Raw genomic sequence first — 16,520 nt, forward strand, 5'->3', positions numbered from 1 at the left:
TTACTAAGAAAAGTTACTATCTTGAGAAGAATGGAAGTATATTACGCTATAAATTAAAAAGTCAGTACAAGAAACTCTTTAGCCAAAACTATGATTACATGTGCAGTTTGATGTTACAGATGATGCAATGCAATTGAAAATCTGTATCAGAAGAGGCAATGCAGCTTCTTCCCTTTACCTCCAGTCACACATTCCAGCCCATCCTCTGAGATGGGTCTACCAGTCATGTGGATGAAAGGTAAATTGGTTCAGCAAGCTCTACTTGCTCTGCAGCTGCACAATAGATGGATTCAAATCAAGGGAAGGAGCATAAGCACACGGTTGGAAACTGAGGGAGGAAAAAGTGGTGGCCAAAGTAATCCCTTTCAACGACAACTTGCAGTCACATTGGCTTAGATCTGATGTGAAATCACCCACACACTCGGTCATAACTGTTTTGGAAGCACAGTTTTAAACACAACTTCATTGTTCTGTTCCAAAACAGCAAGCAATTTAGAATGGAACATTCTGAAATAATATCTGACATGAGAAATACTTTATTCTTTGGCCTTAGCTAACCACAAAATTTAAAATGCTGTTTTGTTCCAAGGTCAATGCCCTCTTTCTATTTTCTTAGTCAGACTACTGTGTAAGAGTCATTTATACAACAGGATGGAAGAAGGACATATGAAAGCCAGTGCTACTCAGAAACAGACTCAGTTCTTACTTTTTAAGCTACCTATGATATTCCACCAAATGCCTCCTGTTCTGCAGGACACTTTCAGGCCCCATCTGCCTCTTTGCTCTATAGTTGCAACAGGTTCCCCCATTTTCTGCTGCTGAGCTATGTCCTTCTGATCAGACTTTTACATTGGTCTTTGAGCTCTCCTTGCTTTCTCTCCCATTCCAGTTTCTAGTCTCTTGCTCCTCCTCTTTTAGTTCAGCTTAAAAAAAAAAAAAAAAAAGTTTATCTGCGAGGACCCAAACCTACCTTTTCTTTTCCTCTTCAAACTGGGAACATGGTCATCCAAGTTTTTGGCTTTTTTCAGGGAGTGGATGTGCTCAGATGAAGTAGATGGTACTGTATCGCTTTCACTTAGGGAACCAGCAGAGCCAGAACGGCATTGTGGCAGGGGTGGGGGCATCTGCAAGCAGTTTGCAAAATGTTAGTAGGCAAAAGCTACTCTTCCACTCCACTTCCTTTGCAACCAAAAATCTCAGCAACAACCCAAAGACATCTCCTTTTTCCCAAATAAGCCCCGAGGCAAGATTGTTAACGCATTCTGGCTTTATGTGCTTTTGAAAAAAGGACCCAATAACTAGGAAGTGACACAGACAGATGAAATGTAGAAAGCAGGCTTAGAATTGACCTGTTTAACAAAAAAAAGGTCATGACCCTGCTAAAGAACAATTGCTTCCTAACACTATCCCTGCAACATAGCTCATTCTGGCAAAGCACATTGGGTTGTGATTCTTATTCACCATGAAACTCTCATTTATGATCAGAAAAGCTCAAGTCATCCAGTATTATCCATCTGTAACTTAATATTTTGAACAACTTGTATTTGGCTAAAGCATCTTCCAGGAAGTCAGCCAAGCTGGCATGTGAAATTTTGTTTATATAAATCTTAATCTCTGTTTTGGGGACAAAGAACTCCTCATGCTGGCTTCCAGCCCATTTCTTCTTATGACTTTCCCCAGTCAATTAGAAGTCTTTTTACAATATTACTATTTAAATCAAGGAACTACTACTGAGAAAAAGAGCTTCTTAATGTTAAAAGAGAAGCCATATTAGTACAGATGACCCACTGATGAACTGTAATAACTGATGGGTTTGTCTTACTCTTTATACCAGTCAGCTTTGATTTAAATTTAAGGGTTTGACTGATTCTTCCACACATATACCCTCTCCCTGAGGGTGAGGTAGAAAGCTTTTTGCTTCTGACATTAGTTCCAGTATTTGCACAACATCCAATGAAAGCTGTGTTTATTTAGGAGGAACCAGAAGAGGAAGTTATTTTTGTGACCTAACCTAATGAGTCGCCCAGCATGACAACACATCCTCTCCCAGCTCGGTCTTCAAGAAAGACGAGGTGTATCTCCTTTCCTGTAAAGCTGCCAATGTGTGGAAGTGACAAGTGACTGCGTCGCATCTCTCAACTGGCTTAGTATTTCCAGTTTCCAATACTATCAAGAAAATTTGCTGGGTTTTTTTGTTTGTTTTTTAAAACCACTTACAATGTCTTGAGCTACACGAAAGAAGACAGAGACACTTCGGACTGCATGCCCAAAGTTGTCATAAACATTCACATAAGGACGGACCCATGAAGGCAGCTTGCCTCTTACATCACCCGTCGTGAACCTGTGTAGGATTGGAAAAGGAGAGAATTATTTGCCAGCTTGGCCTAAATGAATTAAACAAATGCTAGATCAGGGTCCAAAATGACAAGGGAGGAGCAGCAAGACAACAAAAGATTGAAACAGTGCAGTAAATATAATAGGGTGATGTCTTCACTCAGGAGAAAAGGGCTTTGTTGATACCATGTACCATGCAATCAGCCAATTCCCATCTTTCATCAATAAAATCTTTAAATGTGCAACAGTAACAGTAGTACTGAACTGTGATGCGCTCACTGGCCCCAGTTGAGCCTCAGGATTGAAGGCTATCAATTAAACTCTTATTGCCTATTATATACATATTATATTAATTAATGTTATATTACTGGATATTAATGCAATATTAACATATTATATTAATTTAGATTATATTTTTTCAGTAATATAATCTTTCCTCATTTTCATCTCCCTCCTCTCAAAAAATTGCAGTGCTTGTGACTGCCTTCTCAAATGAGAGATAGAGAAAATGCAAACTCATAAGTTATTATCACATAATTTCCAGTAGCATTACAAACATGAATTCAGCAAATTAGCTTATTTTGCATTAATACCATTAATCTCTTTCTGCAGCTCCCAGACAGTACATTTTGGGAGCAGAAGATAATCTAGTTACTTTCTTAAAGTAGTGCAGTATTTATATAACCTGTTATATAAAATAATTTAATTACTTATGAACTGTAGCTTTCCCCAAACAGTAATATCAGTACATTTATATACAAAATACCAATACCCGTGTTGGGATATAAAGATGTTGATCTATGTTTATGTTCCAGAACCAAGGTTTTACCTGTGGTCACACAGGAAGATAGCACCATAGTCTTGGCGATGTCTGATGACCCTGCCGATCGCCTGATTAACAGCCCGGGAAGCTTGCTGACTGTACCACTCACGTCCAGATAAATACTGCAATAGGTGGGAGGAACAATCAACATTACTTACCAGGTAAAATGTAATCACAGTGCTGTAAAGTCACTATTTCTTTCTAAAGAAATATATAAAAAAAATAATAATAATAAAAAAAAATGTATCCAACAAGATCTACTGACAAATCTCTAAAAGCCTAGGAAAACCAAATACAGGTTGACTCAAATGTCACACAGAAAACTCAAGCAGTAATACCCAACTTGAGGAGCTATTTAGTGTATGATGCACTGACAGCTTTGGTAGTACAATAGACTCACCATATTATTTAAGACCTAACAGCTATCCTGCAGAACAATAAACTGAATTTATAATGCCACTCATTCTCATGCCTGAAGCAGCAGAAAAAAACCCAAACAACACAAAGCAAAACAAAGCCCAAAAGCCCAAAACCAAACAACACCCTCCCCCCAAAACAACCAAAACAAAATTCCCCAAACCAGCCAGCACAGGCAATTCTTCCTGCCCATCCTCTCTCTGGATGAAATAATTCCCTTCAAAAGACAGATGGATAATGCCTACAAAGATTTTGACTGAAACTTTAATTATACCATTTTTTGAGCCTCTATTTGATTGAGGACATGTCACCAGAGACAGAATTTGGAACCTTAACATTATTAAAAGGAAAAGGTGGCTGTATTTGTGACAAATTCCCAAGGTTGTTTGACTTTTTCATATTCATGGTCCCATGAGGCTGGAAGGGTAACAAAAGCCAAAATCCACAGAGACAAGAGGGAGAAACAATAACACAAACCTCCAAACAGCCAACAGTGAAAAGTTGTCCAGCATTACCTGTGCACCTGCACCACTTCTTCTCATTTCATCCAGGAACTGCATCTTTAAAACGACTCTGGGCTCCATACGAGGAGGAAACGGAAGCCCAGTAATGATGACTCCTCGTCCATTTATGTCTGCAAAGTCCAAGCCTTCACTGGCCTGAAGAGATAGTTTTTTCCATTATCAACAGGATTCGAAGTGACAATTCAGAGCAATTCAGCAGTTATTGGCCTTTTTTCACCATTAAATTAAATCCCTAGCCAAGCGTAGTTTATGAATATGTAATGAACAGTTTCAACTAGATTTGTTGCTTTTATTACCAGGACTTTAAACTTAGCTTTTTCCTCTAGGAGGTCCTGGACAAAGCATTCCTTAGCCAATGCCATTAATGCACGTCTTATTCCTGGATAAGCAGAACATCTGTATTCAGAAGATACCTTAAAAGTCAGTCAATACCTCTGTTTAAACCTTCCATACCCTGAATTGTTAACAAGACGTGATAAGAACACAGCAAACCTTATCTGACATTAAAAGTGAATAGAATCATTTCAAAGCAATAACAGAAAGCTATCAGGAATCTGCTCAGAATCATAGTGTCATATTCACCAGCTACACTGCTTACTTCGACTCAAGTATTTGTCACTTATGCCCCCTGTACATGGTCACGTCCCATGCTGTGCTGGCAAATCGCTTTGTGAAATGAACAAAATCAGAGAGTTGAACAGACTGAAAAATAATTGGGGTGGGAGGCTAAAAAAAGTTGGTTTGTTTTTCAGCTGAATCAATTCTTTAATCTCATTTACCATGCCACACAAGCAGCTGTGATGGAATATAACATCAGGTATAGATGGGTGGGTAGAATGACCAACTCTGCTTTTAGTGGCAGCGCTAGCTTAAGCTATCACAGCTTGCACTGTAATCCATCTGGAGCTAGCAATCATATAGTTGTATTTATGCACATTTTATCTTGGGCACAAAGGAAATTCCTCAGGCTCCTAAGAACCTGAAAAGACCAACCTTAGACAAAACCACCAAAACAAGCCTGCCTTTCACCCGCCCAAAACAGGAAAGAAAATTCCCATGAACTTTTAAAGACACCCCAGACCTAGATACAGCTAGCAAAAAAACTAGAGCAACTGGGACAGAATCTCCTCTTCATAAAAAGGACTGGTTTTTTAGGTTTCTTTCAGGGAACAGAGAACACAAAAAGCTTGCTAGAACCTACTGCCAATGTAAAAGCTGAGTAACAACCTGGGAGGGAATCTTGAAGTGATGGCTGAGAAGGGAGCTAGTTTTAGAGCTTTTGACAACATGACTCTCTTGGTTTATCTTCTCAAATATTTTTAATTTTGCAGTCATACTATTAAACCTGTGACTACAACAAACTGAACAGTCTATCCTTCAACTGCATGTTACTGCAAACCATGATCTCTCCACAGACTCTACTCCTCTTGGGGTAATACACTACTGTTGGAAGGACAGGCATATTCAGCTGAGAGTCCCACCCAAAAAAGAACTACATCTTTTCTTCACTGACCCAACAGCCACTTTGGAGACTGGGACTGAAGGTTCAAAAGAAGTTGAATCTTCTCTTGGTACGCAGTAAGCAGCAGCAAAAGTGATTTTATGATTTTGCAGATATTTACACTGATAATCATACATCAACTTATCAGCACTGGAAAATGTAAATGAAAGGCCATCAAATGTGTCCAGAGGACCTGAAGTTAATGTAAATTTTTTAAAGGTAAGCAATAGTTTTGGTTTTCAGCAGTGGTGTTCTAACATGCTTGATTACAAATGTTTCTCTTTAGTTCTCCTCCAAAACAGTTGTTCTCATCTAATGGGTTGAGTTTTCAGTGAGCAGCTACCAGGAAATATAAGTATGATGCTCATCCCCTTTAAAGAACTCAAAGATGTATCCCTCTAATAAAAACAGGATTGAGGCATATGTAAACCTGACATAATTCTGAAAAGACTTTAGGGCATCCTACTTCTCATGGGTTTTTTCCACATATAATTACAGCCAGATAACAAATGTACTGAAATCCAGAACGATGTTTTTTCCATCAACTATATAACCTGATCTCAGATGAAACAAATTCTCAGTTACATTACCTTCCCCCGACATACTGCCAAAAAAGCAGCTCCGTTGGACTTAGGACAGACAATTTTATCATAGTAGGCATCCATTACCTGAAAGATAAACTAGTTTAAGCAAGAACAGGAATGGTATTATCCTTTGCATTTGCATAAGTAGAAAGCTGTACTAGCTAAATTTGACTTGTACACCAAGATCTAAAATGTGATTAATTTGGCTTAGTGTAATTTTCTTTAGTTTTACTAACTGCAAATGTGAGAAGCAGTTTACTTAGCAAAATCTTCACATTACTCCGAAATCGAGAATGCATCTGGGTAAGCACAAAAGTAATATCAGATACTTCTGATGAGAAGGTAAAACACGGACTGCCCTGTGTTTCTTCAGATCCTGGAATAAAATAGGCAAACCAGGAAAGCAGTTCAAGAATATTATTTACTCTAAGAAGCAAACAGAGCAGTTATAAATAAACAAGATGACACTGCACAATTCCTTAACACCCAAAGCACGAGAAGCTGGGAGAAAACGTCCCACGGAACATTCAAAGATGCTGACTACTGAAGTGACAGCTTTCTACCATCTTGATTATGCAGTACATACGTATGTTAGCCACTGCTACATCACTGTATTTCAAATGAAGACTGTGCCCCACACAACCAGCCAAAAGAGTAAAGGAAGGATGCACAGAAGAACTATACTTCAAAGAAGCACTGAGAGTTTTAATTTTATCCTAGGATAAAATTGGGGTGTTTCACACCCAAACACATCTTAGAGAAGGTATTTAAACATAAAAACCAGTTTCTGAAAAATGTTACAGGTGTGTAATGCAAATAATCAACCTCTGCAAAGCTTCCTTTGTTCCTGGGTTCCACAAACATTGGCTTCACTTCTTCTATTCTTTTAGCAAAATCATGTTCCTGTTAAACAGATAATGAACATATCAGAAATGGCCATGTGAAAGTAAGCACATACCAGAAGTGCCCACAAGAAAGGAAGTGCTCAGGAGTGGTCACCACAGACTTCCCTAACACAGTCTGTTCCTCTCTTGCCAAACAGAGGAAGAGATGGAAGCAGAAACATACAATCCTAACAACACTAACAGCAATTCCTTGCAGTTGGTGCAACTCAGACATTATGCAGACAGGAGATCCATTTCTTTTCTTTCTGACTTGCAAGTTCCCAACATCCACCTCCCAGAGACCCACTCTGCAGTATGATACCTCTGTCCCAGTACTCACTTTTAAGAAGGAGGAGCATTTAAAACAGAACTGTTCTACCAAGTCTCATGAGGGACACTCAAGTCATGAGCATAGCAGTTACAAAAGTTACAGCTGCAACAGTTACAAAGTAAAAATAAAGAGAAATGCTCATATTGGGGTTCCCCCCCCAAAGAGTTGGAACACTTAGACCAACTATAATTTCGAGGTTGAATAAAGAGAAGTCTGGTGAAATTAAATGAACTCTGAGATCAGATCAAATGAGATAATGTATCAAGATTCTTTTGGGTTTGGTTTCTGCAATGCTGCATTTCAGAGTATTGTGGTCAAAATAAAAGAAGCTTGACCTGGGTTTTTACTTCACAGATTTTATAATTTACTTATTAACAAAGAATTTTTAATGACCATGGTTAGATAGCATAACTACAAACTGTCTGAGGTGTGTAACTAAGCCACCTAATAAAAGGCAGAGCAATTAACATACTTTCCAATATTCCAGGCTCTTATCCATGACAGGATATGATGGGAAGAACACCAACAGTCCATGCGGTACAACTCGCACAAGGTTACCTGCAATGAGATAGGCAAGTGCATACTGAGCATATTTTCATCCTGGGATGGAGTACACAGACAGCAGAGGAAAAATAACAGCATGGGTTGCCTCCAAAATCTTTTCTACTTTCTTGACATGAATGTCCGTGTATTGAAAGTTGTTCCATTTTCTAAAATAATTTCAATAATCTTGTCGTCAAGGTATAAACTTTAATACAGATGCCTAACTAGCTTTCTAAAGGGTAGTTTTAAAAGGATAAAAGATATTATGAGCTACACCAAACACTATAGACAAGATACATCATCTGCCATATTTTCCCTTGTGACAGTAGGATCTATTTTTAGATCATTTTCTCCACTCTTTGTGCACTGCTGTCTAAACATTCAAAGCAATGGATGAGGTACAAGATTGCTTTTGAGAGTTTTCTGGTCAAATAGTATACACTTTACTGAAAAAAAACATTAACCTGCTATTTTGTGAAAGCATTTTCTTAATTTTGGCTTTTAGGCCAAGCTGAACACCTCAGAGCACTTTCCTCCATTTCCTTCAAACATTTCTAGATGTAACAGATTCTTTTCAATCATATCTCAGCCAAGCTACACAAACGCTCTTCTTTTATTCTGTCATATACTAAAATTTTGTAGTTCTATTATATTTGTAAAACATTACCAAAAGAATAAATGCTGACATAAGGACGGGCTTGACATGGTGCCTTTAAAAATATCACAAGAAATTACATTGACTTCTTGTGATCTTTAATTGCTCTGCAAATGATGCTTGGCTGCATCATCTCTGTGCATTGATTTTCTAGTTTGCACCACTTTCTGACCATGTTTAGGAACCACATTTTTGACACAAACACAAACACCTGACAATAAAAATGAACTCCTAACCTAGAAATATTAAACCAAGGACTCAAACTCATTTTTGTATGCATTATGGTAGCCAGCTGCCTGAGCAAACAGAAGCATATAAAAACAGACAGCATTTAGGTATGCAATGCAATCATTTACCTTTCTCCATCTTGTCTTCTTTAGTATTTCTCCTTCTAGGAGATTTCTAAAAATCCTGTGCAACAACCCATTTCCGAAATCCGAACACTTCACTTACCAATTGTTTTCCCCAGAGAAGATAAATAATCCTCTGAAAACCTACAAAGAAGAAAAATCAAGTAACATCATTGTATTTCCTTCTCTATGTTTTTCATACATGTTGACTTCCTTTGATATTCATCTAAGATAGCATATTCATACTCACAATTGCTCCCCTTCCTGTGGCAAGCACCCATACCAATGACACAAAATTAGTAATACCTTGATTACACATTACTATTAAATATTCTTATTATTAGCACTGAAGATGATCTAAGCTTCAATATTATCAAAACGTAACAAGTAGAAATAGGCAGCCATATGAGTTTTATGATTAATACTAGCAATTTAATGGTGAAAGTTCTGCCAGAAAAGCCTGCAGATGCTGTCAAGCCTGACTAACATTACAACTATTTAAAATAACTACTGATGAATTAGGTGTGGTGAGGCTGTAGGGGCAAAAAGAGTGGATATGGTTACTATGGTTATTATTTACTTGTGGCATAAGCCAAGTAAATCACTTTTGCTTTGACTGAAAAAGTACTGCTCTACAAAAAGCAGTATTTATGTTTCTTCCAGCCCTGACCGAAAAGTCACCTGTTTCCTCATGCCTCTGTTTCTTTCTTTTTATTGCCCTGTAATTTTGCATACTGTTTTCCCAGGAAACTTACATATAAAGGGAAAAAAAAGAACATATTTATTTTTATAAGACCTACAAATGCCAGTATCACCACACAGACATTGTCAAAACGCAGCAAAGACTATGAATTCCCTTCCTTCAAAAAAAAAGATGTTCTATGCCTTAGGGAGGGGATCTCCAACCTTGCCCCTTTGAAAGATGGTATCTTCATGTGGTGGGTTGACCCTGGCTGAATGCCAGGTGCCCACCAAAGCCATTCTAACACTCCCCCCTCCTCAGCTGGACAGGGGAGAGAAAATATAACAAAGGGCTTGTGGGTTGAGATAAGGACAGGAGAGATCACTCACCAATTACCATCACAGGCAAAACAAACTCAACTTGGGGAAAATGAACTCAATTTATTACCAATCAACAGAGTAGGGTAATGAGAAATAAAACCAAATCTCAGAACACCTTCCCTCCACCCCTCCCTTCTTCTCAGGCACAACTTCACTCCTGGATTCTCTACCTACCCCCCACCAGTGGCACAGTGGGACAGGGAATGGGGTTTACGGTCAGTTCGTCACACGTTATTTCTGCCGCTTCATCCGCCTCAGGGGCAGGACTCATCACGCTCTTCCCCTGCTCCAGCGTGGGTTCCCTCCCACAGGAAACAGTCCTCCAAGAACTTCTCCAACATGGGTCCTTCCCACGGGCTGCAGTTCTTCACAAACTGCTCCAGCATGGGTTCCTTCCATGGCACGCAGTCCTTCAGGAGCACACTGCTCCAGCGTGGGTCCCCCATGGGGTCACAAGTCCTGCCAGAAAACCTGCTCCATGGGCTCCTCTCTCCACAGATCCGCAGGTCCTGCCAGGAGCCTGCTCCAGTGCAGGCTTCCCACAGGGTCACAGCCTCCTTCGGGCACCCACCTGCTCCAGCGTGGGGTCCTCCCTGGGCTGCGGCTGGAGATCTGCTCCACCGTGGACCTCCATGGACTGCAGGGGGACAGCCTGCCTCACCGTGGTCTTCACCACAGGCTGCAGGGGAATCTCTGCTCCGGCATCTGGAGCATCTCCTCCCTCTCCTTCTTCACTGACCTTGGTGTCTGCAGGGTTGTTTCTCTTACATGTTCTCACTCCTCTCTCCAGCTGCCGTTTCTGTCTGTCCCGCAACTTTTTTTTCCTTCTTAATGTTATCACAGAGGCATTACCACTATTGCTGATTGGCTTGGCCTTGGCCAGCAGTGGGTCCGTCTTAGAGCCAGCTGGTATTGGAAGCTTCCCCCGTGTCCAACAGAGCCAGCAGCTTCTTACAGAAGCCACCCCTGTAACCCCGCCCCCCACTACCAAAACCTTGCCACACAAAGTCAATACACTTCAACAAAATACTAAGCTTCTGAAAATGAAAAATACAGTCTGAGGGTTTTCCAGACTACTAGTTCTCTGTACAAATCAATTACAATTGCTGAGTCCCTTTCCAGTGCTGTGGAACACCTGGCATTTTTCCCTTTTCTCCCCCCCCCGCCCCAGTAAAAGCTCTCCGAGATCTATTTTTTAATTTTTCTGTATTGCTGAAAAAGAGTAAGTCAGGCCTGCAGCAGGTTAAATTACAGAATTCTCAGCCAGAGACTTGTCCATAATGTTGAAATTGAAATAGATTTAAGAGTGTGCCAACACATAAAAATGTGTGCACTACAGGAAGAAAGTTAAATGGAAGAACATGTGTACCATACACAAGGAACTGATACTCATTTCAAAATACTACAGGAGGATTACATGCCTAAACACAGTACTCGCACTAATGTAATGCCACCCTTCAGTAACTTCAGAGAACTGGCAAGCACAGAACCTTCTGCCATGTGCAGCAAAGCATGAAACTGCCTTTTAAAATTATATGCAGAGATGCTAATGAGACTATCATATTGCACAACAGAAGTCAATATACAATGAAATTAAGTTTTGGCCTTCCATGCTGGCAGTATATTCTGATGGGAGCAGAAGCTGCAACAGAAGCACTGTCTACTCTGAAGACCAGAAAGACACAGCCAAAATGATGGAAGACCAGAGAAAAGCAAGAAAAATAGTGATGAAAAGCTTGACAAATACTTGGATAAATTTTCCTTAAGAAGGCAATGTAGACGTAAAGGAAAGGCTGATCACGGTGACAAGTGTTATAAAAATAGTTGTTGCAAAGGCCAGTCATGATTCAAATCAATTAAGCTTTCAGTAAGGAAATTTAGGTTGGGGCTCCATGTCAGTGAGGGTAGACTGCTCTGTAAGGGACAGGGCAGTGGTACCTGAGCATGATATGAAGGCGTACAGGGTAGGGGTCTTGCCAGCCAGGGCCCAGACCCACAGTAACAGAGCAAGGCAAGCAGGAAAGACTCAGATGCAGTAGCCAGGCTCAATCACAAGTCCAGATCATCAGGCAAAGTCATGGTGATGGAGAAGGTCCAAGGTCTAAGCCAGGAATGTAACTCAGTAAACCAGGAGCAGGTACAGTGACAGTAATGAGCATCACAGTCCAGGCATGGTGAGGCAGGACCATAGTGACAGACAGGTCCGAGGTCAAACCGGGAAATCAATCAGTAGGTCAGGGTCAGATCAAGAGGGTCCATGGCCAGGTGTGGTTTTGATGGAGCTGGAGACAGATAGTCCTATAGCTTGGGCAGTGACTGAAGGTCTATGCCAGACATTAAGTGGAGCTCCTGGGTGATGGTTGTGGGTGGAGGTCTCAGCTGAGGCTGGTCAGGGCCAACAAGGACTATTGGTGCACTCAGTGCCCTGACATTTGATCCCTTCTACCCCTCCAGTTCTAAATTTTTAACAGTATTGGTTAGAGAGTGTTGTTATTCAGCACAGTGTTTATCCAAGAAAAGAACTACAGAGACCACTTATTTCACTAGCACTGTCCTGTAAGCAGAACCCAAGACTTCAAAGCAGAATTCTGCATGGAAGTTCATTACCTTCTTTCATAGGTAGAAGTAAGCACAGTTCCATCAGGTCCCTTAGGAATGATCCCAACCCAGAGCTGGTGTTTATCAATAACATGAGGATTCTCCAAGCAAACAGGAAAAGGGCTAAAGAAACACAAAAGTAAGATCCCAGTCATACTCATTATATGATTCCCTAATGGCTAGCAGTTCAGAACACTCAAAAATCCAGAGATAAAATCTAAAATCATGAGAGCAGATTGTGCATTTTCAGTAATGGTACTGTTCACACATCTAGGTACTTACATCTGCATTTCCATTGTAAATGATGAGAGGGGGGAGAGAGTCCCACTAGTAAGGATAATTGTCCTGACACCCTGTCGAACAAGTTCATGCATGCTGTATCCAGGGCTGAAACACCAATAGCTTAAGGTCTTTCCTGTATAAAATAAAGAGAAAACACTAAGAAGCAAGTCTGTAAGTGGAAACATTAGAATATGAATAGCATATAAGCAGAATGCATCTGAACTTCTGAAAGTAAAACAGCCAGCATTTGAAACTAAAATTCCAGATGTATGGTATGTTCTGCTTTGGTCCTTCCCAGATTTAATTATTACACCCATTCAAAAATATAGTTTAAAAGGTCATTGCTCCCTCACACCTTAAGTAGATTATACTTTTAATCAAAAGATGGTTATGGAAAAGACAGAGCATCAGATCTTTTTGTCGGAAAGTACCAGGCAGACTGAGCAGATAAAACTACTCAGTCCTCCATCCATTGATTCACTTCCTGCTGTCAAGGGCAATGGGAAGGGGAAGCATAGTAGAAGAACTGCAGAATACTGGGATGAAGGACAAACAACTGAAGTTACTAAAAAAGAAAAAAAAAAATCTCCAACTCCGCTCTTGCTTGAAGAGAAGAACACCTTCTCCATCAGGAATTTCCAGTGGCTATAAACCTTTCACCTAAACTTTTCATTTTCCCCACAGTCAACTGCCAAACATTTCAACTTCTGCTCAAATCTTCTGAGAGATGTGGATATATAATATGCACGACACTGAAAATCTAATCTATAAATTATCAACAGAAAGGATATAAAGAAAAATGGATAGCTCACACTAGCCATTTCTTTCATTGCTCAGCTTATAGTTGCACCATTGCTGGTCTTCCTGAAAACTTAGCACCACCTTTTCAGAGAGTTTTGCATGATTAGTTTCAGTAAAAAAACCCAACTATCTAGCATCCATATATCACGTGCATGTCTTTCAAATGTACACACTTCATTCAAAAACTATATTTCTGAAAAGGAGCTGACAGATTCAGGAAATCCCCACTAATATGTGCCCAGTGAGTCACTTACTGCTTAGAATTACAAGAGAACATTTATTATAAGGTAAAGTTTTAGCCTTCTGTCTCATTTGGGCAAATCCATCCAGATGACATCCAGATTCTAGAAGAATCACATTCCAAAATTTAGCAAATTCTGTATCTCTTTAACTCACACTAAGAATTGGTGCAAATTACAGTTAGGATCTGTATATGGACAGGCCAGTAAGTATCTACAGACAAGAGCAAAGTCACTTATGTCAGGAGCCTAAGAAATTCCAGCATAAAAGCAAACTGTGCTGATATGGGATGGCCTAGAAGAGATGAACACCAACCACTCACATGTGTCTCGCCAATGCTCAGTTTGAAATATACCTCTCTGTAACCCTGCAGGATGACTGCCAGGCACCAGTTGCCCAGTTCTTGGAGAAGCTGGAATTGTACATTTTTAGCCTGGTGTTATGCAATTATGTCATTAAGCTCAACAGCTTAAATCCATTTTAAAGGTCCCATTCACCAGCAGGAACTGTTGGATGTTAGACAAAGCAGACTTCTGCAGCAGCTTTTCCCATTCCTGGTACAAAGAGCAGCTAATCCACGGAGAAACAGTTTGCTAATAGTTTACAATATGGTTATTTAGAACAAAACAAGAGTAAGAGCATTTTATCTTATTGTAAAACTGCAACAGTTCAATATTGCATTCATAAGTGGCATCTGTGCACAGAACAGATAGCTAGGGCAGTCATCTCATCAGTTATCCCAAGCTATGCCACTTGTCACCAATTACAGTTTGTAGAGAATTACACTTGAGTGAATAATTTCCACAAAAGCCTTTGAAAACAGCTATTCTTAAAAGTTTTGCATTACTTCTATACTATCTGCTATACCACTACAGGAAACTGGAGACTTGATCAGTCTTGTCTGGCCTCTTTTAGGTTTGCACATAGTGCAAGTCTCAACAAATTGCTAGTCTGTTGCATAGGTACTTGCAAATACTGTTTTTATTTGAAAAGCAAATATATCAGCAAGTGTCTACTAAGTCACAGAATTCTGTGACTCCTTTGTATTGTTTTTATGTATAAATCCTCCAAATTATGCAATAAACCTGAAGTGTTTCTATTGGCCTTTTCCTGCACACGTATTTAACAAAGTCTACTTAGAATTATTCCTGCAACTTCAAACTCCAATTGAACAATATCTCAGGAAAACAATATTTGCAGATTACCAAACAGCATGCCTCTGTTCATAAACAGAACTTACTCCGTGGAACACTGAAGGGGATATTATATGCAAACCCACTAAACTCCTGGAAACTCATTCTTTGCAAAATATTACTCCTCTCCCTAAGAAAGGGACTTCTGTGAAACAAATACATTCTCAAGAACATTTAACTGAGTAATTAAGTAGATAGTTATGAGGCAAGGTATTTACAAAGATCCCTGGAGAGTATTAAGAAGGCTTAGGTAAAGGGATCTGCATCTGTCTTCTCTAATCAGAAAGTGATTTGTTTTCTACCCAACTGTATTTATTAAAAAACAAATAAAAATATCAGAAAGAATGAATGGTGAAGTCCAACAAAGCCAAGCTTGGTGCTGCTTTATATGAGCCTTAGGATAAGCCTTTGATTCAGAAGCCAAGTTTCTTTTCTCCTACATGTTATTTTGAAGCATGGTTATATTGAGGTAATTCCAGATACCAAGTTCTCCAGAGCATAAGGAACAAAATAGGTGGGAGGAGAAGGACAAGGAGGGGGAGAAATCTCAGTTGAACAAGGACTGAATAGTATAGTTGAGGCTGAAACCATCAAGAAGTGACAACATGCCCTGAAGAACTTAGGAAGTTGCTCAGAAAAAGTCATATCTCAGAAGGTAACAGTACCCTGAGGCTGTTACCTGTCATGGCATTTTCTGGCTAAGAATTCACATTCTCAAGTGTTATTTCACTGGCACATCACATGAACCTTCACTACAGAGCTTCAGAATGAGGCAACCAGTTATAACTCCTCCACTATATATGAGCAATTTCAACAGAGATTAAGAACTTTCATGGAATTTACTTTTATAATACCTTTGGCACACATTTTCAGTATCAAACCTATACATGAATCTCCTTCTTGTAAAAGGTAGTTACGGCCTTAGCAACACTAATTTTGTGTTTAACACAACACAGTTACATGGAGAAATATAGCTGATATGAGGATAACAGAACTTTTCATAAACCTGAACATCAATCCTGAAAGAGGGTTTCCCGTTCTTGGTCTGAAGATTTTCTCTACACCAATACAAGCAACCATTCCATAATGGAGATGATTTTCTTTCACTGGAATAATTGCACTAGAAGAACTCCAGCAGTGCACAATGCAACACTGGTACAAGAATGCTTTATGTTGAGATTGCTATGTCACCTCCCCTTTAGAAGTAACTATAAAAGTGAAAAGCACCTCCCCGACGCATTTTATCCGCAACAGAGCTGTACTTGGAAACATAAAACTGCAAAAGGAACACCGTCAAACAATCCTAGAATTCTTCAAACTTAAAGTCCCAAAGCCTTAAAAATCTACCCTGTTCTAGAGAAAGAGAGCTCTGGGGCAACACTAATGCTCCAAGTCTCT

At 39.7% G+C, this 16,520-nt stretch overlaps 1 protein-coding gene across 9 annotated transcripts in view; it reads right to left on the reverse strand.

The window, feature by feature from the left end:
• The window catches only part of RTEL1 (regulator of telomere elongation helicase 1), a 53,190-nt gene that overhangs the window by 19,740 nt on the left and 16,930 nt on the right, over positions 1–16,520 (reverse strand). For all 9 annotated transcript variants that reach the window (XR_012649132.1, XR_012649133.1, XR_012649139.1 and 6 more), the window contains exons 17-26: positions 12,889–13,021; positions 12,616–12,729; positions 9,050–9,090; positions 7,871–7,956; positions 7,009–7,086; positions 6,190–6,267; positions 4,090–4,233; positions 3,164–3,279; positions 2,218–2,341; positions 971–1,124 (exon numbers count right to left, since the gene is read on the reverse strand). Coding sequence is in view for 6 of the 9 variants with exons in the window: in XM_075021663.1 (XP_074877764.1) it covers positions 971–1,124; positions 2,218–2,341; positions 3,164–3,279; positions 4,090–4,233; positions 6,190–6,267; positions 7,009–7,086; positions 7,871–7,956; positions 9,050–9,090; positions 12,616–12,729; positions 12,889–13,021 (1,068 nt within the window). In the remaining 3 variants the exon portion in view is untranslated. The remainder of the gene's footprint in view (positions 1–970; positions 1,125–2,217; positions 2,342–3,163; positions 3,280–4,089; positions 4,234–6,189; positions 6,268–7,008; positions 7,087–7,870; positions 7,957–9,049; positions 9,091–12,615; positions 12,730–12,888; positions 13,022–16,520) is intronic.

Source organism: Buteo buteo, chromosome 2, assembly GCF_964188355.1.
Source record: "Buteo buteo chromosome 2, bButBut1.hap1.1, whole genome shotgun sequence".
Classification (NCBI taxonomy): Eukaryota; Metazoa; Chordata; class Aves; order Accipitriformes; family Accipitridae; genus Buteo; species Buteo buteo.